This window comes from Procambarus clarkii, chromosome 35 (genome assembly GCF_040958095.1).
Source record: "Procambarus clarkii isolate CNS0578487 chromosome 35, FALCON_Pclarkii_2.0, whole genome shotgun sequence".
NCBI lineage: Eukaryota > Metazoa > Arthropoda > Malacostraca > Decapoda > Cambaridae > Procambarus > Procambarus clarkii.
The window spans coordinates 3732182-3753023 of NC_091184.1; the positions used below are offsets into that span (position 1 = coordinate 3732182).

At 47.5% G+C, this 20842-nt stretch overlaps 1 protein-coding gene across 2 annotated transcripts in view; it reads left to right on the forward strand.

Annotated features, from left to right (window-relative positions):
• The window catches only part of LOC138371342 (peptidyl-prolyl cis-trans isomerase-like), an 87926-nt gene extending 67622 nt beyond the window's left edge, over positions 1-20304 (forward strand). For both annotated transcript variants that reach the window (XM_069336130.1, XM_069336131.1), the window contains 3 exons: positions 8216-8362; positions 11977-12150; positions 12267-20304. In XM_069336130.1, the coding sequence (XP_069192231.1) occupies positions 8246-8362; positions 11977-12150; positions 12267-12779 (804 nt within the window). In that variant the 5' untranslated portion in view covers positions 8216-8245 and the 3' untranslated portion in view covers positions 12780-20304. The remainder of the gene's footprint in view (positions 1-8215; positions 8363-11976; positions 12151-12266) is intronic.
• The last annotated feature ends 538 nt before the right edge of the window (positions 20305-20842 follow it).

Consider the following 20842-nt stretch of genomic DNA (forward strand, 5'->3'; position numbering starts at 1 on the left):
TTCTTATGATATGAGCACCATACAACCGCTGCATATTCCAGTTTTGTCTAACAAAAGTCGTGAACAATTTCTTTAGTATTTCTCCATCCATGTATTTAAAAGCAATTCTGAAATTAGTGTAGCATAGGCTTCTCGCACAATGTTCTTAATGTGGTCCTCAGGTGACAGTTTTCTATCTAGAACCACCCCTAGATCCCTTTTTTTCAGAATTCTTTAAAGATTACTCACATAATTTATAGGTTGTGTGGGGTCTATGTTCTCCAGTTCCACATTCCATAACATGGCATTTAGTCACATTAAATTCCATTTGCCAAGTGTTGCTCCATATACTTATTTTGTCCAGGTCTTCTTGAAGGGCATGACAATCATCTAGGTTTCTTATCTTCCCTATTATCTTAGCATCATCAGCGAACATGTTCATATAATTCTGTATTCCCACAGGTAGATCATTTATGTAGACAATGAACATTACCGGTGCAATAACTGAACCCTGTGGTACTCCACTCATGACATTCCTCCAATCTGATATCTTGCCTCAGTTTACGGCCCTCATTTTTCTGTCAGTTAGGAAATTTTTCATCCATGTTAGAAGCTTACCTGTCACCCTCCAATATGTTCCAGTTTCCAGAACAACCTCTTATGGGGAACTCTGTCGAAAGCCTTTTTTAGGTCCAGATAGATGCAATCAACCCAACCATCTCTTTCCTGTAAGATCTCTGTGGCTCGATCATAGAAACTAAGTTCGTTACACAGGATCTTCCAGATCGAAAACCATACTGTTTGTCTGATATTATATTGTTTTTCTCCAGGTATTCTACCCATTTAGCTTTAATTACTTTTTTCCCCAATATTTTGACTATTACACTTGTCAATGATACAGGTCTATAATTAAGGGGGTCTTCCCTGCTTCCACATTTGTAGATTGGAACTATGTTAGCCTTTTTCCACACATCAGCTACAACTCCTGTAAACAGGGATGCCTGAAAAGTCAGTTGAAGTGGAATGCTGAGCTCAGGTGCACATTCTCTTAGAACCCATGGTGAAACTCCATCTGGACCAACTGCTTTGTTCTTACTTAGCTCCTTGAGCATTTTTTCCACGTCGTTTCTAGGCACCTCTATGTGCTCTATGTTGTTCTCTGGAATTCTTATTGTGTCTGGTTCCCTGAAGACTTCATTTTGTACAAACACACTTTGGAATTTTTTGTTTAATGTTTCACATATTTCCTTTTCATTTTCTGTGAATCTATTTCCCATTTTCAACCTCTGAATATTATCCATTTACCTGCAATTTGTTGTTTATGAATTTATAGAATATACCTGGTTCTGTTTTACATTTGTCTGCAATCCCTTTTTCAAAACTTCTTTCTGCCTCTCTCCTCACTCTCTCCTGAAACAACTCTAGTTGTTTCTCGCATCTTTGTATCGCTGGTATTTTTGGGGGTTTGGCCTCTTCCTGTATTGAATCCATTTTTATGTCTTTTGGTCTCTGGCCTTCTCGCAATTTCTATTGAACCAATCCTGTTTCCTAGTTCTGCATCTCTGTTTTGGTATAAATTTTTTTGTGCCTTTATCATATACTTCACAAAACTTGACATACATCTCATTCACTTCCTTGCCTAGCAACAAGTCTGTCCAATTATACTCACTAACAAAAATTCTAAGGTCGCCATAATGTCCTCTCCTGAAGTCAGGTTTTTCAACTGCTTCAACCACCTTATTTTCTTCCAGACTATAAAGCATTGCATATTTTATTCCCAAAAAGACATGGTCATTTTTACCCAAAAATGAAGGTACTGTTTGTCAAATATTTCTTCCTCCTTCCTGGTAAATATCAAATCTAGCATGGAGGGAACGTCCCCTTCCCTCATCCTCGTAGCTTGTTTAACATGTTGATACAAGAATGTTTCCAGGATGAGGTCTACAAATCTACAGGTCCAAAAATCTTCTGTTTTAGCTTCATATGCTTCCCAGTCTATGGATTTCAAGTTGATGTCGCTGACTATCAACAGTCATGATCTATCGTTATCCGCTCTCGCTATAATCTCTCTCATTATTGTTATAAAACCTTCTCATTTACTATCTAGCTCCTCCTTTGACCATGTGCTGCTTGGCGGTGGACTATATGCATTTATGATCATTAGTTTATCATCCTCATGGCAGATCTCTAGTGCTATTATGTCAACTTCTTGTGGATTGTCAGTCATTATTTCGTTCACCTTTTGGTGTTCTTTCACTAGCACAGCAACATCACTGCCTTTCCTAATTTTTCTGTCCCGTCTCCAAATTGAGTAACCCCTTGGGAATATGACCTCATTTAAAATAACATCTTCAAGTTTTGTCTCCGTGAGTGCAACAATGTCTGGTGTCTGCAGCTGTATTACATCACTTAACTCCAGTATCTTCAATCTCACTCCATCTATGTTGGTGTATGCAATCTTCAGGAACTTGTTTCCCCTCTCCTTATTCTTCACTCCCCCTCTCTCTAATGCTTTTGTTGGTTTGCCTTTATGTACCACTTTACTGGTCTGCCTATCCCTATCACTTTGTAGAAAAAAGAATTGATTTCTTCTTCATTCCTGCTCTCATTTAAACTTTTTGCCTCGGCGAGGTTCAGTTTCAGCTTCTCTCTATCTTCTTTTGAAAGATCTCGTCTTAATGACCACACTTTCCCATCCTCATCACTTTGTAATTTTCTAGCATTATTTAGTACTTCTTCCATCTGTTTGGCACCATTTAGGGTGATCCTCAAAGGTCGATCTTTCCATTTTACATATCTGCCTATTCTCCTGTAGTCGCACACATTCTCTATGGTTGTAAGACCTTCCACGAGGCCAACAATTTTATCTACTACTTTCGCTTCTTCTACAGCTCTTTCTGACCTAGATGTTATCTTCTTTTCTTTGCAGCCAAAAATTATCAGAGAATTACTCCGATCAACTGTGTTTTGCACCAACTTCGGGTTAGATCTATCTCAAGATAGATGCCAATTTCTTTCTGACTTCCAGCCTAATATTTGTTTTATCTTGATTACTGCAGTGTTTGGCTTCCTTTACTGCTTCTTCAATTTTTTCCTTCTCCTTGGCCACTTGTGCATAGGTGAGTTGCATATCCTTCTTGCACTGTTCTATTCCCTGTGTAACTTCCTCCATCTGTGCTGACAAAAGCTGTTTCTCCTGTTGAATTTCCTTACCTAACCTATTGTAGTCATTTATGTTTAAATTTATTTTAACTTCTTTCAAAATTATTTTTAAGAGTTTATTTTCTTCTTCCATGGCTTTGCAATTTGTTTCCAATTGATTCTTATCCATGCACAAGTCTTTCACTAAACCCTCAAGACATAAAACTTTGCTATTTAACCCTCAAACCGCTAGGGGCCCAAATGGATTTCACACCCACAGGCGCAACAAAAAAAAAAATCCAAAAAATTCTTTCGTCTGATAGAAGTGTTCATTTTTGTTCCCTGATCACGGAAAAAATAACAAAAAAATCGTGGGTGGCATATTTTAGCCGCAATAGGGTAGGGAAGTGTGGCAAAAAAGGGGCGTTGACGGAGCCTTCGCCAGACGAGGTCTACTCCGCCCGAGCTGTCTGGCGGCAGTTGCCACAAATATATTATTACCTAATTATTTCAATGACTCTGATTTGTTCTTAGTTTTTTTGCAGTAATATTATGCAATACAGTGAATTGTGATATATTTATATAATAAAATATGTGAACCATCACTGTACTCAAAATTATGGTGTGCATATTAGTGATTTAATTATTATGTTCATAAAACAATAAACAAATAGTTTTGCTGTTGTTATACTATATACACAGGTTATATATACGTATTTGCATGTTTTGTTCACCATAACGAACCACTAAGTTGGTATTGTGAGTCAAAATGCAACGAGGAGTGACCACCACACACCAGCCAGCCACTCACTGCCACTCCTTCCCTCAACAACACCTCACTTGCCCTCATTCTTCTCCCACAATACTGTTTTTGCATTTATTCACTATACACAGACGTTATATATATAAGTATTTACATGATTAGTTCACCATAACTGTACATCTAAGCTTGTATGGTGAGTAAAGGCACAAAGACGTAGCTACTCACACACTCAGCTGGTCAGCAGCTGCCCTCAAGGCCAGACACACTAATATTTCTCCTCCAACAATATTGATTGTGGTGTTATTATACTATATACACACATTATATATAAGTACCTACCCGTTTTATTCACCATACCTGTAAAAATAAACTGGTATGGTGCCCTAAGACCATAGTGGCCACCAGCACTCAACATGGTAAGTCGTGCAGACGATGCACCTCCCTCACCAAAATGGCGGCTCCCAACCTACTCCTCTCTCTGTTATCACACTCTATACACACGTTATATATAAGAATCTACATTTGTATTCACCATAGCGAACCACTAAGCTGGTATGGTGAGTGCAGTCAATAAAAGGTGACCACACACAGTCAGAAGACAACGCCACCACCCTCCCTCCCACAGCCTTACTGCCTCCCTCCATGGAGCACAGCGCTAAATATCACCACAATCCTGCTATTATCAGAATCCTGGTCAGTTTTATCACTGTCAGGGGTCTTCTATAATACTATCATCGGTAAATAATAGCAGGATCATATATATTATGACATTTGTAGGCGATGCTGTGGTCAAAAGCTGAACAGCGGTGCTGTGAGCTCGTGCTGCGTGCGCCAGCCTTGGTGGCTTGCTCAATACTGACGCTCTAACACCCAAGAATGTTGGCCTGGATTTTTTTTCTAGGTGGCATCTGGCAACTATCGGTCGTGGCTGTACTATAGCTGCCCCTATCCCAGGCGGGGCGTTTAAATTATAGCGCTAGACACGAAATCATATATAAATGATGTGCGCAGTTTCGGTTTTGTCACTGATATCATATATATATGATATGCGCGGTTTGAGGGTTAAATGGTCATTACTTTCTTTCAATTTACTAATTATTTCTACATGAGAGTTCACTATTGTATCTAATTTTACCAACTTGTTGTATAGACTGGGTATATCAATGCTTTCTTCATTGAATCCAGCAAAATCAAGCTCTGTTTTGTATTTCCTCTTGCAGGCAGCCATCTTGAATGTTCTTTTCTGCACTGGAAACACTAGGGCAACTTTTTCTCATCCAATTTTTCGCTTCCCTTGGCACATTCCTGTTATCTCACCTATTTTTCAAAAGCACTATACCTTTATGTTCTCTGGGACACTCACTATCATCATCCTGTACTACAATACTTAGGATTGTTGAAATATGCTGAAGCTCCTTCGATGCAAGTGTTGACCCTGGGGGTGTCACCTTTTTGAAAAGGTGTGTTATGAAGTCAGCGTGTTAATTCACTGACAAAGCACCGAACAAAGTCTCCCACCCATATTAAAATTTATATCTTAGCTTTATGCTATTAAATGTTGATTTTTGTGTTAAGTGTACAGTCTTATGATAAATTAATAATCATTAACATGTTTTATTGCTTCCTGTTTATTAATTACACAAATACATTTTTACTTATGAATTATGGACAGTTGAACTATGTGACCAGTATAGCAGTGTGTGTATACGGCATGTGGGGGGGTGGGGGTGGGGGAGGTGTGTCGGTGGTGGGGGAGGGCTGGCTCACTCCAATAACCCTAACACACTCAACCCCGTTAGCCAGATTTGTTTCTTAAATTCTGGATGTACATGCTCATATATATTTTTGGGTACAGATTTTGTTTAATAATATTATTAGGATAATAAAAAGTTATAAAATTACTTGTTTTATGAATGGTTTATTATATTTAATGGAAATTCTCCAGGCTATTTCTGGCTGGCAATCTACTGCCACCTACAGAAGGATCTCTTGGGGAGGGAGGCAGTGAATGTGAGTGGGACAGAGGAAGTGAGCAGCAGTGAGGGTGACTCCCTCCCTTCATGACTCCCTCACTTCTCGGTGGTGGTGTACAATGAGTGTTAGGCTGTTGATTTGGCCAAATATCTGCTAGTCCGGCTTCCATGGAAATTTTCGCCAGATAGAGAGATAACTTTATCCGGCCATGATTTTTGCCAGATTAGGGCATTTTCCGGATTGGCGGATTTCGGATTAGTGGGTTTCTACAATACTGTCACCTCATATCGTGCTGCGCTGGCAGAGCCACTGCAGCTTGCGTTCGGCATTGATGTTTCTTCTGCACTGTTCCCCAAGCTGTCTCGTGTTGTTTTACCTCCAGCCTGCTTATGTGCCTCCTGAACCGTCCTGGTCGTTGGACCGGATGCTCTCTTTTCTGTCTTCTCGGTTTGTGGTGGCCCCTTTGGTTCAGGACTGTTTCTCCAAGGCTCTTTTCTTGTTGGCATTGGCCTCTGGGGGGTTTGGGTTGGGGAGCTTCATACTCTCCTCCTGCACAGGGGTTTTCTGCTCTCTTGGTCCCGGTGGTAGGTTTTTTCGGTTGCAGCCGTCTCCTTCTTTTCTGGCAAAGAATGAGACTGCTACTTTCTATAGTGGTCCTTAGGTTGTTGATGCTTTGTTGGTTCGGCCAGGGGGTGCGTCATGTGTTGTGTCCGGTTGCGGCTTTCCGCTGTTACATGCGTGCCACGGCCTCGGTGGCCGGGGACATGCTTTGGGTTGACCTGGTTTCCCAACTTCCCTTTTCCAGGGTTCGGGTCTCCCAGGTCATCCACAGGGTTATTTGGTCAAGCCAGCCTGCGGTCTATCCTTGTGCCCACGACGTTTGTAAGTTTGCTGTGTAGGCTGCCGTCTTCGGTAACATGTCTTGGCCTGACATTCGGTCATTCCTTAGTCTGGTATGTGTCGCATTGGGTCGGCAGTTGCAGCCAGTTGTCTCGACTTCAAGTTGAGGAGCGAGTGGTGACCGTCTCCCGGGTAAGTCCCTCCTTTTGTTGTCTTTGGGTAAGTAGCTCCGGGGAGCCAAAGGGGCTCCCCCAGAAAACCAGCATTTAATGTAATTAAATGCCAGAGGCTCCCTCGGCAACCTCCCTCCCTCCATCTGGTTGACAGTTTTATGCGTGTTTTGACATCCAGTCTCAGAACTGGGGCATGAATAGTCAGCGCGGGGGTCTGGGGCTCCCTCTTCCCCCTCCCAGGGAGGGGAGAGCTGCGCAGAAAATAAAAGGGTGACTGTTGTGACGTCATGCTCGATTTTCAGTTGGGGAGTTCTGTCCAATAGCCTGGCTTTTAGTAGCAATCTTTTAACCAGAATAGGGGGTTTGTTTTTGGGCATTTACCTTTCTGGGTGCCTGACCCCTGTCGATGGCAGACATAGAAGGCGTCCAATAATATGGGGGATTCTATAGGTCATTGCTCCTTGTGCCTATCTGAGTGGGCCAGGTTCTGGCTCGTGGTCCCCGGTAGGGCTAAGAACTCCATTCACATGACTGATGCCAAAGTCTAATATATCCATATCAGCCTGAATAGCTCCGGGGAGCCTCCGGGTCTCCCCCAGAAAATGGCGTTTCATTACATTCAATGCTGTATTTTTTGCTCTAACACCTGAAACATTGTTAATAATAAAGTCAACCGTCATCTTGGCATTTCTCTACACTGTGGTCAATACAATACTCAGTGTTCACTACACCCATGTCAACTGTCATCTTGGTGTTTCTCTACACTGTGGTCAGTACTCAGTGTTCACTACACCCATGTCAACTGTCATCTTGGTGTTTCTCTACACTATAATCAGTGTAGAGAAACAACATTACTTATATTGTCAATATATTTTATATTGTCATATATTTTATTGCCTGTCTCTACTTCCTCATCACAATCGACTTGAGAATGGTCCAGGACGGACCGAAACGTCGTCGTCCCTTCACCTTCTAGTGTGTGGTCTGGTCAACATACTTTAGCCACGTTATTGTGACTCATCACCTGCTTATATTGTCAAATTACTTTACTCAGTCTGATGCTTCATTATAGTTAATTACTTCTTTACTCAGAGCCTGATACTTCATTGTAGTCCAGTTTCTTTACTCAGAACCTGATGCTTCATTGTATTCCGGTTACTTTACTCAGAGCCTGATAGCCTTTATAGTCCAGGTTCTGCCATTAATGTTTGTGTTGGTAATGACAGGTGCAGGAGACCATCAGGGAGGCCCTGGAGATAACGACCACAGAGACAGGTGCCACAGCTGACCCCATACACCTGGGAGACTCAGCCTCCACCATTAATGTTTGTGTTGGTAATGACAGGTGCAGGAGACCATCAGGGAGGCCCTGGAGATGATGACCACAGAGACAGGTGCCACAGCTGAACCCGTATACCTGGGAGACACAGCCACCAGCATCATGAAAAAAGTTCAGGAAATCACTGGAGAGATCCCCCAGAAGCAATTAACAGTAAGTTTTTTATTTTCTCTCATAGGTCATATCTCAAGATAATGAATTGCGTTTTGAGAAGAGGAAGTTTGTTCTTAGGTTTACCGAGGTTCCCCAAGTTCTACTACTGACTTTCCTTAACATACAATCCACAATACGATCTAAAATATTTGTCTAACTCCTGGATAAATATATTCTGGTAAGTGAACAGATAAACAGATCAGGTGAAAGGAAACATGGGAACCTTTTCTGTTCTCCATGATGATTAAGCCTGTGATCCTCTATTGAACCCGGGATCCTGCCCCCCCCCCTCACAGAGGCACAGAGAGCGGGTGACACTCCACCAATTTACCGGGAAAGCATCCAGGAGGTCAGTGAAAATAAACAGACCACTGCTGGCTTCGAAGAGACTGAAGCCTTGAAACTGCCAACAAACTTCTGGAACAATGACAGCACCAACCCCATGCCAGTAAAGGGGGGGCCTGGAGCTACTGGTGCAGCACCAACCACCTGCCAGTAGAGGGGGGGCTGGAGCTACAGGTCCAGGAGCAACCCCCTGCCAGTAGAGGGGGGAGGGCTAACGCTACAGGACCAGCAGCAACCCCCTGCCAGTAGAGGGAGGCTGGAGCTACAGGTCCAGAATCAACCCGCTGCCAGTTGAGGGGGGCTAGAGCTACAGGTCCAGCACCAACCCTCTGCCAGTAGAGGGGGGCTGGAGCTACAGGTCCAGCACCAACCTCCTGCCAGTAAAGGGGGGCTGGAGTTACAGGTCCAACACCAACCCCTGCCAGTAGAGGAGGGCTGGAGCTACATGTCCAGCACCAAACCCCTGCCAGTAGAGGGGGGAAGGAGCTGCAGGTCCAGCACCAACCCCCTGCCAGTAGAGGGGGGGGGGGTGGAGCTACAGGTCCAGAACTAACCCCCTGCCAGTAGAGGTAGGCTAGAGCTACAGGTCCAGCTCCAACCCCCTGCCAGTAGAGTAGGGGCTGGAGTTACAGGTCCAGCACAAACCCCCTGCCAGTAGAAGGGAGGGGGGTGCTAGTGCTACTGTTCCAGGGCCAACCGCCATGCTAGTAGAGGGGCCTGTAGCTACAGGTCCAACACCAACCCCCTGCCAGCAGAGGGGGGCTGGAGCTACAGGTCCAGCACGAACCCCCTGCCAATAGAGTTGGGCTGTAGCTACAGGTCCAGCACCAACCCCCTGCCAGTAGAAGGGGGCTGGAGCTACAGGTCCAGCACCAGCCCCCTGCCAGTAGAGGGGGGCTGGAGCTACATAGCCCAGCACCAACCCCCCTGCCAATAGAGAGGGAAGGGTGAAGCTACAGGTCTAGCAACAACCCCCTGCCAGTAGAGGGGGGTGTCCTGAGCTACTCGTCCAGCACCAGCCCCCTGGCAGTAGAGGGGGACTGGAGCTACATGTCCAGCACCAACCCTCTGCCAGTAAAGGGGGGCTGGAACTACAGGTCCAGCAACAACCCCCTGCCAGTAGAGGGGGGCTAGAGCTACAGGTCCAGCACCAACCCCCTGCTAGTAGAGGAGGGCTGGAGCTACATGTCCAGCACCAACCCTCTGCCAGTAAAGGGGGGCTGGAACTACAGGTTCAGCACCAACCCCCTGTCAGTAGAGGGGGACTGGAGCTACAGGTCCAGCACCAACCCCCGGCCAGTAGAGGTGGGCTGGAGCTACAGGTTCAGCACCAACCCCCTGCCAGTAGAGGGGCGCTGGAGCTACAGCTTCAGCACCAACCCCCTGCTAGTAGAGAGGTGGCTGCAGCTACAGGTCCAGCACCAACCCCCTGCCAGTAGAGGGGGGGCTGCAGCTTCAGGTTCAGCACTAACCCCCTGCTAGTAGAGAGGTGGCTGCAGCTACAGGTCCAGCACCAACCCCCTGCCAGTAGAGGGGGGCTGCAGCTACAGGTCCAGCACCAACCCCCTGCCAGTAGAGAGGTGGCTGCAGCTACAGGTTCAGCACTAACCCCCTGCCAGTAGAGAGGTGGCTGAATCTACAGGTCCAGCACCAACCCCCTGCCAGTAGAGAGGTGGCTGCAGCTACAGGTCCAGCACCAACCCCCTGCCAGTAGAGGGGGGCTGCAGCTACAGGTCCAGCACCAACCCCCTGCCAGTAGAGAGGTGGCTGCAGCTACAGGTTCAGCACTAACCCCCTGCCAGTAGAGAGGTGGCTGCAGCTACAGGTCCAGCACCAACCCCCTGCCAGTAGAGAGGTGGCTGCAGCTACAGGTCCAGCACCAACCCCCTGCCAGTAGAGGGGGGCTGCAGCTACAGGTCCAGCACCAACCCCCTGCCAGTAGAGGGGCGCTGGAGCTACAGCTTCAGCACCAACCCCCTGCTAGTAGAGAGGTGGCTGCAGCTACAGGTCCAGCACCAACCCCCTGCCAGTAGAGGGGGGCTGCAGCTACAGGTCCAGCACCAACCCCCTGCCAGTAGAGGGGGGCTGCAGCTACAGTTCCAGCACCAACCCCCTGCCAGTAGAAAGGGGGCTGGAGCTACAGGTCCAGCACCAACCCCCTGCCAGTAGAGGGGGGCTGGAGCTACAGGTCCAGCACCAACCACCCTGCCAGTAGAGGGGTGCAAGAGCTACAGGCTCAGCACCAACCTCCTGCCAGTAAAGGGGGGCTGGAGTTACAGGTCCAACACCAACCCCTGCCAGTAGAGGAGGGCTGGAGCTACATGTCCAGCACCAAACCCCTGCCAGTAGAGGGGGGAAGGAGCTGCAGGTCCAGCACCAACCCCCTGCCAGTAGAGGGGGGGGGGTGGAGCTACAGGTCCAGAACTAACCCCCTGCCAGTAGAGTAGGGGCTGGAGCTACAGGTCCAACACCAACCCCCCTGCCAGTAAAGAGGGACAGGAGCTACAGGTCCAGCACCAACCCCATGCAAGTAGAGGGGGCTCGATAATGGCGCTGACACTGCCCACAGGTGATAATGGGGCTGACACTGACCACAGGTGATAATGGGGCTGACACTGACCACAGGTGATAATGGAGCTGACACTGCCCACAGGTGATAATGGGGCTGACACTGCCCACAGGTGATAATGGGGCTGACACTGCCCACAGGTGATAATGGGGCTGACACTGCCCACAGGTGATAATGGGGCTTACACTGACCTCAGGTTATAATGGGGCTGACACTGTCCACAGGTGATAATGGGTCTGACACTGCCCACTGGTGATAATGGGGCTGACACTGCCCACTGGTGATAATGGCGCTGACACTGCCCATGGTTGATAATGGGGCTGACACTGTCCACAGGTGATAATTGAGCTGACACTGACCACAGGTGATAATGGGGCTGACACTGTCCATAGGTGATAATGGGGCTGACACTGACCACAGGTGATAAAGAGGCTGACACTGTCCACAGGTGATAATGGGGCTTACACTGCCCATGGTTGATAATGGGGCTGACACTGACCACAGGTGATAATGGGGCTGACACTGACCACAGGTGATAATTTGGCTGACACTGACCACAAGTGATAATGGGGCTGACACTGACCACAGGTGATAATGGGGCTGACACTGACCACAGGTGATAATGGGGCTGACACTGACCACAGGTGATAATGGGGCTGACACTGTCCTCAGGTGATAATGGGGCTGACACTGTCCACAGGTTGAGGACCTCCGCAGGATGAGGGAGCCCATCAAGAGGCTGGTGGAGGCTGGCCGGGTGGTGGCCGTCCAGGAAGACCAAGATGGCCGCCGCTCCGCCAGGATAACTCTACAAGACGGACAGCTGTACCTCCACGCACTCCTGCGTCAGCCCACGCCCGCCCACACCCTCCAGGTTACTTTATTACACCCACTAGTCTTACTTACATTACTGACTTACTGAATTATGATAACTTATATGATAACATTTTGTTATAGAGTTATCAGCATGATTTATTTCATTTCCTGCAGGAGAGTGAGGTTGTGGGCGTGCTGGAGCCCTCCTGCACCCTGGCGTTCCTTGACCTCGGGTGGGCGGGGTCAACAAGAGGGCGGGTCACCATCCGGCTGACCCCTGACACTCCGCTGGCCAGACAGTTTGTGTTGTTGTGTACGGGCCAGCGGGGCCACACCTACCGCAACACTAAACTGTTGGTGGTGGTGGACAAGGGTCACCCGGGGGAGTGTGTGGGGGCCGGAGACTACGAGAGTAATGATGGTAAGGGAGGAGCCCCACTGCTGCCTGACCTCAAGGGGCAGTACCGGGAGTCACGCCAGGCAGGAGCTGTGTTGGCCATGGGTAGGCCGGGGAATCCCAGGTGTGCCCAGTTCGCCATCACCACCAGGGACCTCCCGGATGATGACCAGTGGTCATATGCCTTCGGTGATGTGGTGAGCGGCCTGGATGTGGTGAGGGCAGCAGTCAACCACAGTGACATTAGGGAGGTGACCGTGGTGGACTGTGGTGTTGTGCTGCCACTCTAGTTCACTGTACCACCACCATCACTACTGTGGTGTTGTGCTGCCACTCTAGTTCACTGTACCACCACCATCACTACTGTGGTGTTGTGCTGCCACTCTAGTTCACTGTACCACCACCATCACTACTGTGGTGTTGTGCTGCCACTCTAGTTCACTGTACCATCACCATCACTACTGTGGTGTTGTGCTGCCACTCTAGTTCACTGTACCACCACCATCACTACTGTGGTGTTGTGCTGCCACTCTAGTTCACTGTACCACCACCATCACTACTGTGGTGTTGTGCTGCCACTCTAGTTCACTGTACCATCACTACTGTGGTGTTGTGCTGGCACTCTAGTTCACTGTACCACCACCATCACTACTGTGGTGTTGTGCTGCCACTCTAGTTCACTGTACCATCACCATCACTACTGTGGTGTTGTGCTGCCACTCTAGTTCACTGTACCATCACTATCACTACTGTGGTGTTGTGCTGCCACTCTAGTTCACTGTACCACCACCATCACTACCGTGGTGTTGTGCTGCCACTCTAGTTCACTGTACCACCGCTACTGTGGTGCTGTACTGCCACTCTGGTTCACTGTACCATCACCATCACTACTGTGGTGTTGTGCTGCCACTCTAGTTTACTGTACCATCACCATCACTACTGTGGTGTTGTGCTGCCACTCTAGTTCACTGTACCACCACTACTGTGGTGCTGTACTGCCACTCTGGTTCACTGTACCACTACCATCACTACTGTGGTGTTGTGCTGCCACTCTAGTTCACTATACCACAACTATCACTACTGTGGTGTTGTGCTGCCACTCTAGTTCACTGTACCACCACCATCACTACTGTGGTGTTGTGCTGCCACTCTAGTTCACTGTACCACCACTACTGTGGTGCTGTACTGCCACTCTGGTTCACTGTACCATCACCATCACTACTGTGGTGTTGTGCTGCCACTCTAGTTTACTGTACCATCACCATCACTACTGTGGTGTTGTGCTGCCACTCTAGTTCACTGTACCATCACTATCACTACTGTGGTGATGTGCTGCCACTCTAGTTCACTGTACCATCACCATCACTACTGTGGTGTTGTGCTGCCACTCTAGTTCACTGTACCATCACCATCACTACTGTGGTGTTGTGCTGCCACTCTAGTTCACTGTACCACCACTATCACTACTGTGGTGTTGTACTGCCACTCTAGTTCACTGTACGATCACTACTGTGGTGTTGTGCTGCCACTCTAGTTCACTGTACCATCACTACTGTGGTGTTGTGCTGCCACTCTAGTTCACTGTACCATCACTACTGTGGTGTTGTGCTGCCACTCTAGTTCACTGTACCACCACCATCACTACTGTGGTGTTGTGCTGCCACTCTAGTTCACTGTACCATCACCATCACTACTGTGGTGTTGTGCTGCTACTCAAGTTCACTGTACCATCACTACTGTGGTGTTGTACTGCCACTCTAGTTCACTGTACCATCACTACTGTGGTGTTGTACTGCCACTCTAGTTCACTGTACCACCACCATCACTACTGTGGTGTTGTGCTGCCACTCTAGTTCACTGTACCATCACCATCACTACTGTGGTGTTGTGCTGCCACTCTAGTTCACTGTACCATCACCATCACTACTGTGGTGTTGTGCTGCCAATCTAGTTCACTGTACCACCACCATCACTACTGTGGTGTTGTGCTGCCACTCTAGTTCACTGTACCACCACCATCACTACTGTGGTGTTGTGCTTCCACTCTAGTTCACTGTACCACCACCATCACTACTGTGGTGTTGTGCTGCCACTCTAGTTCACTGTACCACCACCATCACTACTGTGGTGTTGTGCTGCCACTCTAGTTCACTGTACCTCCACCATCACTACTGTGGTGTCGTGCTGCCACTCTAGTTCACTGTACCACCACCATCACTACTGTGGTGTTGTGCTGCCACTCTAGTTCACTGTACCATCACTACTGTGGTGTTGTGCTGCCACTCTAGTTCACTGTACCACCACCATCACTACTGTGGTGTTGTGCTGCCACTCTAGTTCACTGTACCATCACTACTGTGGTGTTGTGCTGCCACTCTAGTTCACTGTACCATCACCATCACTACTGTGGTGTTGTGGTGCCACTCTAGTTCACTGTACCATCACCATCACTACTGTGGTGTTGTGCTGCTACTCAAGTTCACTGTACCATCACTACTGTGGTGGTGTGCTGCAACTCTAGTTCACTATACCATCACTACTGTGATGTTGTGCTTCCACTCTAGTTCACTGTACCACCACTATCATTACTGTGGTGTTGTGCTGCCACTCTAGTTCACTGTACCACCACCATCACTACTGTGGTGTTGTGCTGCCACTCTAGTTCACTGTACCTCCACCATCACTACTGTGGTGTTGTGCTTCCACTCTTGTTTACTGTACCACCACCATCACTACTGTGGTGTTGTGCAGCCACTCTAGTTCACTGTACCATCACCATCACTACTGTGGTGTTGTGCTGCCACTCTAGTTCACTGTACCACCACCATCACTACTGTGGTGTTGTGCTGCCACTCTAGTTCACTGTACCTCCACCATCACTACTGTGGTGTTGTGCTGCCACTCTAGTTCACTGTACCACCACCATCACTACAGTGGTGTTGTGCTGCCACTCTAGTTCACTGTACCACCTCCATCACTACTGTGGTGTTGTACTGCCACTCTAGTTCACTGTACCACCACCATCACTACTGTGGTGATGTGCTGCCACTCTAGTTCACTGTACCATCACTACTGTGGTGTTGTGCTGCCACTCTAGTTCACTGTACCACCACCATCACTACAGTGGTGTTGTGCTGCCACTCTAGTTCACTGTACCACCTCCATCACTACTGTGGTGTTGTACTGCCACTCTAGTTCACTGTACCATCACCATCACTACTGTGGTGTTGTGCTGCCACTATAGTTCACTGTACCATCACTACTGTGGTGTTGTGTTGCCACTCTAGTTCACTGTACCTCCACCACCATCACTACTGTGGTGTTGTGCTGCCACTCTAGTTCACTGTACCTCCACCATCACTACTGTGGTGTCGTGCTGCCACTCTAGTTCACTGTACCCCCACCATCACTACTGTGGTGTTGTGCTGCCACTCTAGTTCACTGTACCATCACTACTGTGGTGTTGTGCTGCCACTCTAGTTCACTGTACCACCACCATCACTACTGTGGTGTTGTGCTGCCACTCTAGTTCACTGTACCATCACTACTGTGGTGTTGTGCTGCCACTCTAGTTCACTGTACCATCACCATCACTACTGTGGTGTTGTGCTGCCACTCTAGTTCACTGTACCATCACCATCACTACTGTGGTGTTGTGCTGCTACTCAAGTTCACTGTACCATCACTACTGTGGTGGTGTGCTGCAACTCTAGTTCACTATACCAGCACTACTGTGATGTTGTGCTTCCACTCTAGTTCACTGTACCACCACTATCATTACTGTGGTGTTGTGCTGCCACTCTAGTTCACTGTACCACCACCATCACTACTGTGGTGTTGTGCTGCCACTCTAGTTCACTGTACCATCACCATCACTACTGTGGTGTTGTGCTGCTACTTAAGTTCACTGTACCATCACTACTGTGGTGTTGTACTGCCACTCTAGTTCACTGTACCATCACTACTGTGGTGTTGTACTGCCACTCTAGTTCACTGTACCACCACCATCACTACAGTTGTGTTGTGCTGCCACTCTAGTTCACTGTACCATCACCATCACTACTGTGGTGTTGTGCTGCCACTCTAGTTCACTGTACCACCACCATCACTACTGTGGTGTTGTGCTGCCACTCTAGTTCACTGTACCACCACCATCACTACTGTGGTGTTGTGCTTCCACTCTAGTTCTCTGTACCACCACCATCACTACTGTGGTGTTGTGCTGCCACTCTAGTTCACTGTACCACCACCATCACTACTGTGGTGTTGTGCTGCCACTCTAGTTCACTGTACCATCACTACTGTGGTGTTGTGCTGCCACTCTAGTTCACTGTACCACCACCATCACTACTGTGGTGTTGTGCTGCCACTCTAGTTCACTGTACCACCACCATCACTACTGTGGTGTTGTGCTGCCACTCTAGTTCACTGTACCATCACTACTGTGGTGTTGTGCTGCCACTCTAGTTCACTGTACCATCACCATCACTACTGTGGTGTTGTGGTGCCACTCTAGTTCACTGTACCATCACCATCACTACTGTGGTGTTGTGCTGCTACTCAAGTTCACTGTACCATCACTACTGTGGTGGTGTGCTGCAACTCTAGTTCACTATACCATCACTACTGTGATGTTGTGCTTCCACTCTAGTTCACTGTACCACCACTATCATTACTGTGGTGTTGTGCTGCCACTCTAGTTCACTGTACCACCACCATCACTACTGTGGTGTTGTGCTGCCACTCTAGTTCACTGTACCTCCACCATCACTACTGTGGTGTTGTGCTGCCACTCTTGTTCACTGTACCACCACCATCACTACTGTGGTGTTGTGCAGCCACTCTAGTTCACTGTACCATCACCATCACTACTGTGGTGTTGTGCTGCCACTCTAGTTCACTGTACCACCACCATTACTACTGTGGTGTTGTGCTGCCACTCTAGTTCACTGTACCTCCACCATCACTACTGTGGTGTTGTGCTGCCACTCTAGTTCACTGTACCACCACCATCACTACAGTGGTGTTGTGCTGCCACTCTAGTTCACTGTACCACCTCCATCACTACTGTGGTGTTGTACTGCCACTCTAGTTCACTGTACCACCACCATCACTACTGTGGTGTTGTGCTGCCACTCTAGTTCACTGTACCATCGCTACTGTGGTGTTGTGCTGCCACTCTAGTTCACTGTACCACCACCATCACTACAGTGGTGTTGTGCTGCCACTCTAGTTCACTGTACCACCTCCATCACTACTGTGGTGTTGTACTGCCACTCTAGTTCACTGTACCATCACCATCACTACTGTGGTGTTGTGCTGCCACTATAGTTCACTGTACCATCACTACTGTGGTGTTGTGTTGCCACTCTAGTTCACTGTACCTCCACCACCATCACTACTGTGGTGTTGTGCTGCCACTCTAGTTCACTGTACCTCCACCATCACTACTGTGGTGTCGTGCTGCCACTCTAGTTCACTGTACCACCACCATCACTACTGTGGTGTTGTGCTGCCACTCTAGTTCACTGTACCATCACTACTGTGGTGTTGTGCTGCCACTCTAGTTCACTGTACCACCACCATCACTACTGTGGTGTTGTGCTGCCACTCTAGTTCACTGTACCATCACTACTGTGGTGTTGTGCTGCCACTCTAGTTCACTGTACCATCACCATCACTACTGTGGTGTTGTGGTGCCACTCTAGTTCACTGTACCATCACCATCACTACTGTGGTGTTGTGCTGCTACTCAAGTTCACTGTACCATCACTACTGTGGTGGTGTGCTGCAACTCTAGTTCACTATACCATCACTACTGTGATGTTGTGCTTCCACTCTAGTTCACTGTACCACCACTATCATTACTGTGGTGTTGTGCTGCCACTCTAGTTCACTGTACCACCACCATCACTACTGTGGTGTTATGCTGCCACTCTAGTTCACTGTACCTCCACCATCACTACTGTGGTGTTGTGCTGCCACTCTTGTTCACTGTACCACCACCATCACTACTGTGGTGTTGTGCAGCCACTCTAGTTCACTGTACCATCACCATCACTACTGTGGTGTTGTGCTGCCACTCTAGTTCACTGTACCACCACCATCACTACTGTGGTGTTGTGCTGCCACTCTAGTTCACTGTACCTCCACCATCACTACTGTGGTGTTGTGCTGCCACTCTAGTTCACTGTACCACCACCATCACTACAGTGGTGTTGTGCTGCCACTCTAGTTCACTGTACCACCTCCATCACTACTGTGGTGTTGTACTGCCACTCTAGTTCACTGTACCACCACCATCACTACTGTGGTGTTGTGCTGCCACTCTAGTTCACTGTACCATCACTACTGTGGTGTTGTGCTGCCACTCTAGTTTACTGTACCACCACCATCACTACAGTGGTGTTGTGCTGCCATTCTAGTTCACTGTACCACCTCCATCACTACTGTGGTGTTGTACTGCCACTCTAGTTCACTGTACCATCACCATCACTACTGTGGTGTTGTGCTGCCAGTATAGTTCACTGTACCATCACTACTGTGGTGTTGTGTTGCCACTCTAGTTCACTGTACCTCCACCACCATCACTACTGTGGTGTTGTGCTGCCACTCTAGTTCACTGTACCACCACCATCACTACTGTGGTGTTGTGCTGCCACTCTAGTTCACTGTACCACCACTATTACTACTGTGGTGTTGTGCTGCCACTCTAGTTCACTGTACCATCACTATCACTATTGTGGTGTTGTGCTGCCACTCTAGTTCACTGTACCATCACCATCACTACTGTGGTGTTGTGCTGCCACTCTAGTTCACTGTACCATCACCATCACTATCACTCCTGCATCACCATGGACTGCGTATTTTGATGACATTGTAATTTAAGGACACGCCTTTATCACTATATCATCATAACTTCACTATCTCTGGTATTTAACACTTTGGTATTTATACTTTGGTATCATATACCTGACAATGACGGCTGTATCACCATGAGTGCTTTATCTTCCCACTACTGTAACCTATCATTGCTGTATCACTATAGCTTCACTATCACCTCTATATATCACCATCACCTCAGGCCCCACACTTGGGGTCATATACTGACCATGTTGAGTAACAAATTGTTGGTGTCACTATATGACAGCTGTGGTCACTGTTATATCACCAATAGCTCACTATCACATAACACTGTCACTGCTACACCAACATCATTTCACTTTCTCTGCATTATCACCTCACACTGATAGATTTCCTCCTTACATTTACTAATATATCACTATCACTGCTACAGCACCTCTGCTGCACCATCACTGCTATATCACCATCACCTCACCATCACTGTCATATCACTATCACCTCAGTATCACTGCTGTATCACCACTATACTATCTCAGCTATATTACCATCACCTCACTATCGCTGTCATATAACCACCTCAGTATCACTATCACACTATCTTTATTAAATTACTATCACTGCTATATCACCATCACCTCACAATCACTCAGGTGTGTTGTCATATTACCATACAGGTCCATGGTGTGTTGTCATATTACCATACTGGACCATGGTGTGTTGTGATATTACCATACTGGACCACGGTGTGTTGTGATATTACCATACTGGACCATGGTGTGTTGTGATATTATCATACTGGTCCATGGTGTGTTGTGATATTACCATACTGGACCACGGTGTGTTGTGATATTACCATACTGGACCATAGTGTGTTGTGATATTACCATACTGGACCATGGTGTGTTGTGATATTACCATACTGGACCATGATGTGTTGTGATATTACCATACTGGTCCATGGTGTGTTGTGATATTACCATACTGGTCCATGGTGTGTTGTGATATTACCATACTGGTCCATGGTGTGTTGTGATATTACCATACTGGACCATGGTGTGTTGTGATATTACCATACTGGACCATGATGAGTTGTGATATTACCATACTGGTCCATGGTGTGTTGTGATATTACCATACTGGTCCATGGTGTGTTGTGATATTACCATACTGGTCCATGGTGTGTTGTGATATTACCATACTGGACCATGGTGTGTTGTGATATTACCATACTGGTCCATGGTGTGTTGTGGTATTACCATACTGGACCATGGTGTGTTGTGATATTACCATACTGGACCATTGTGTGTTGTGATATTACTATACTGGTCCATGGTGTGTTGTTATATTACCATACTGGTCCATGGTGTGTTGTGATATTACCATACTGGTCCATGGTGTGTTGTGATATTACCATACTGAACCATGGTGTGTTGTGATATTTCCATACTGGACCATGGTGTGTTGTGATATTACCATACTGGACCATGGT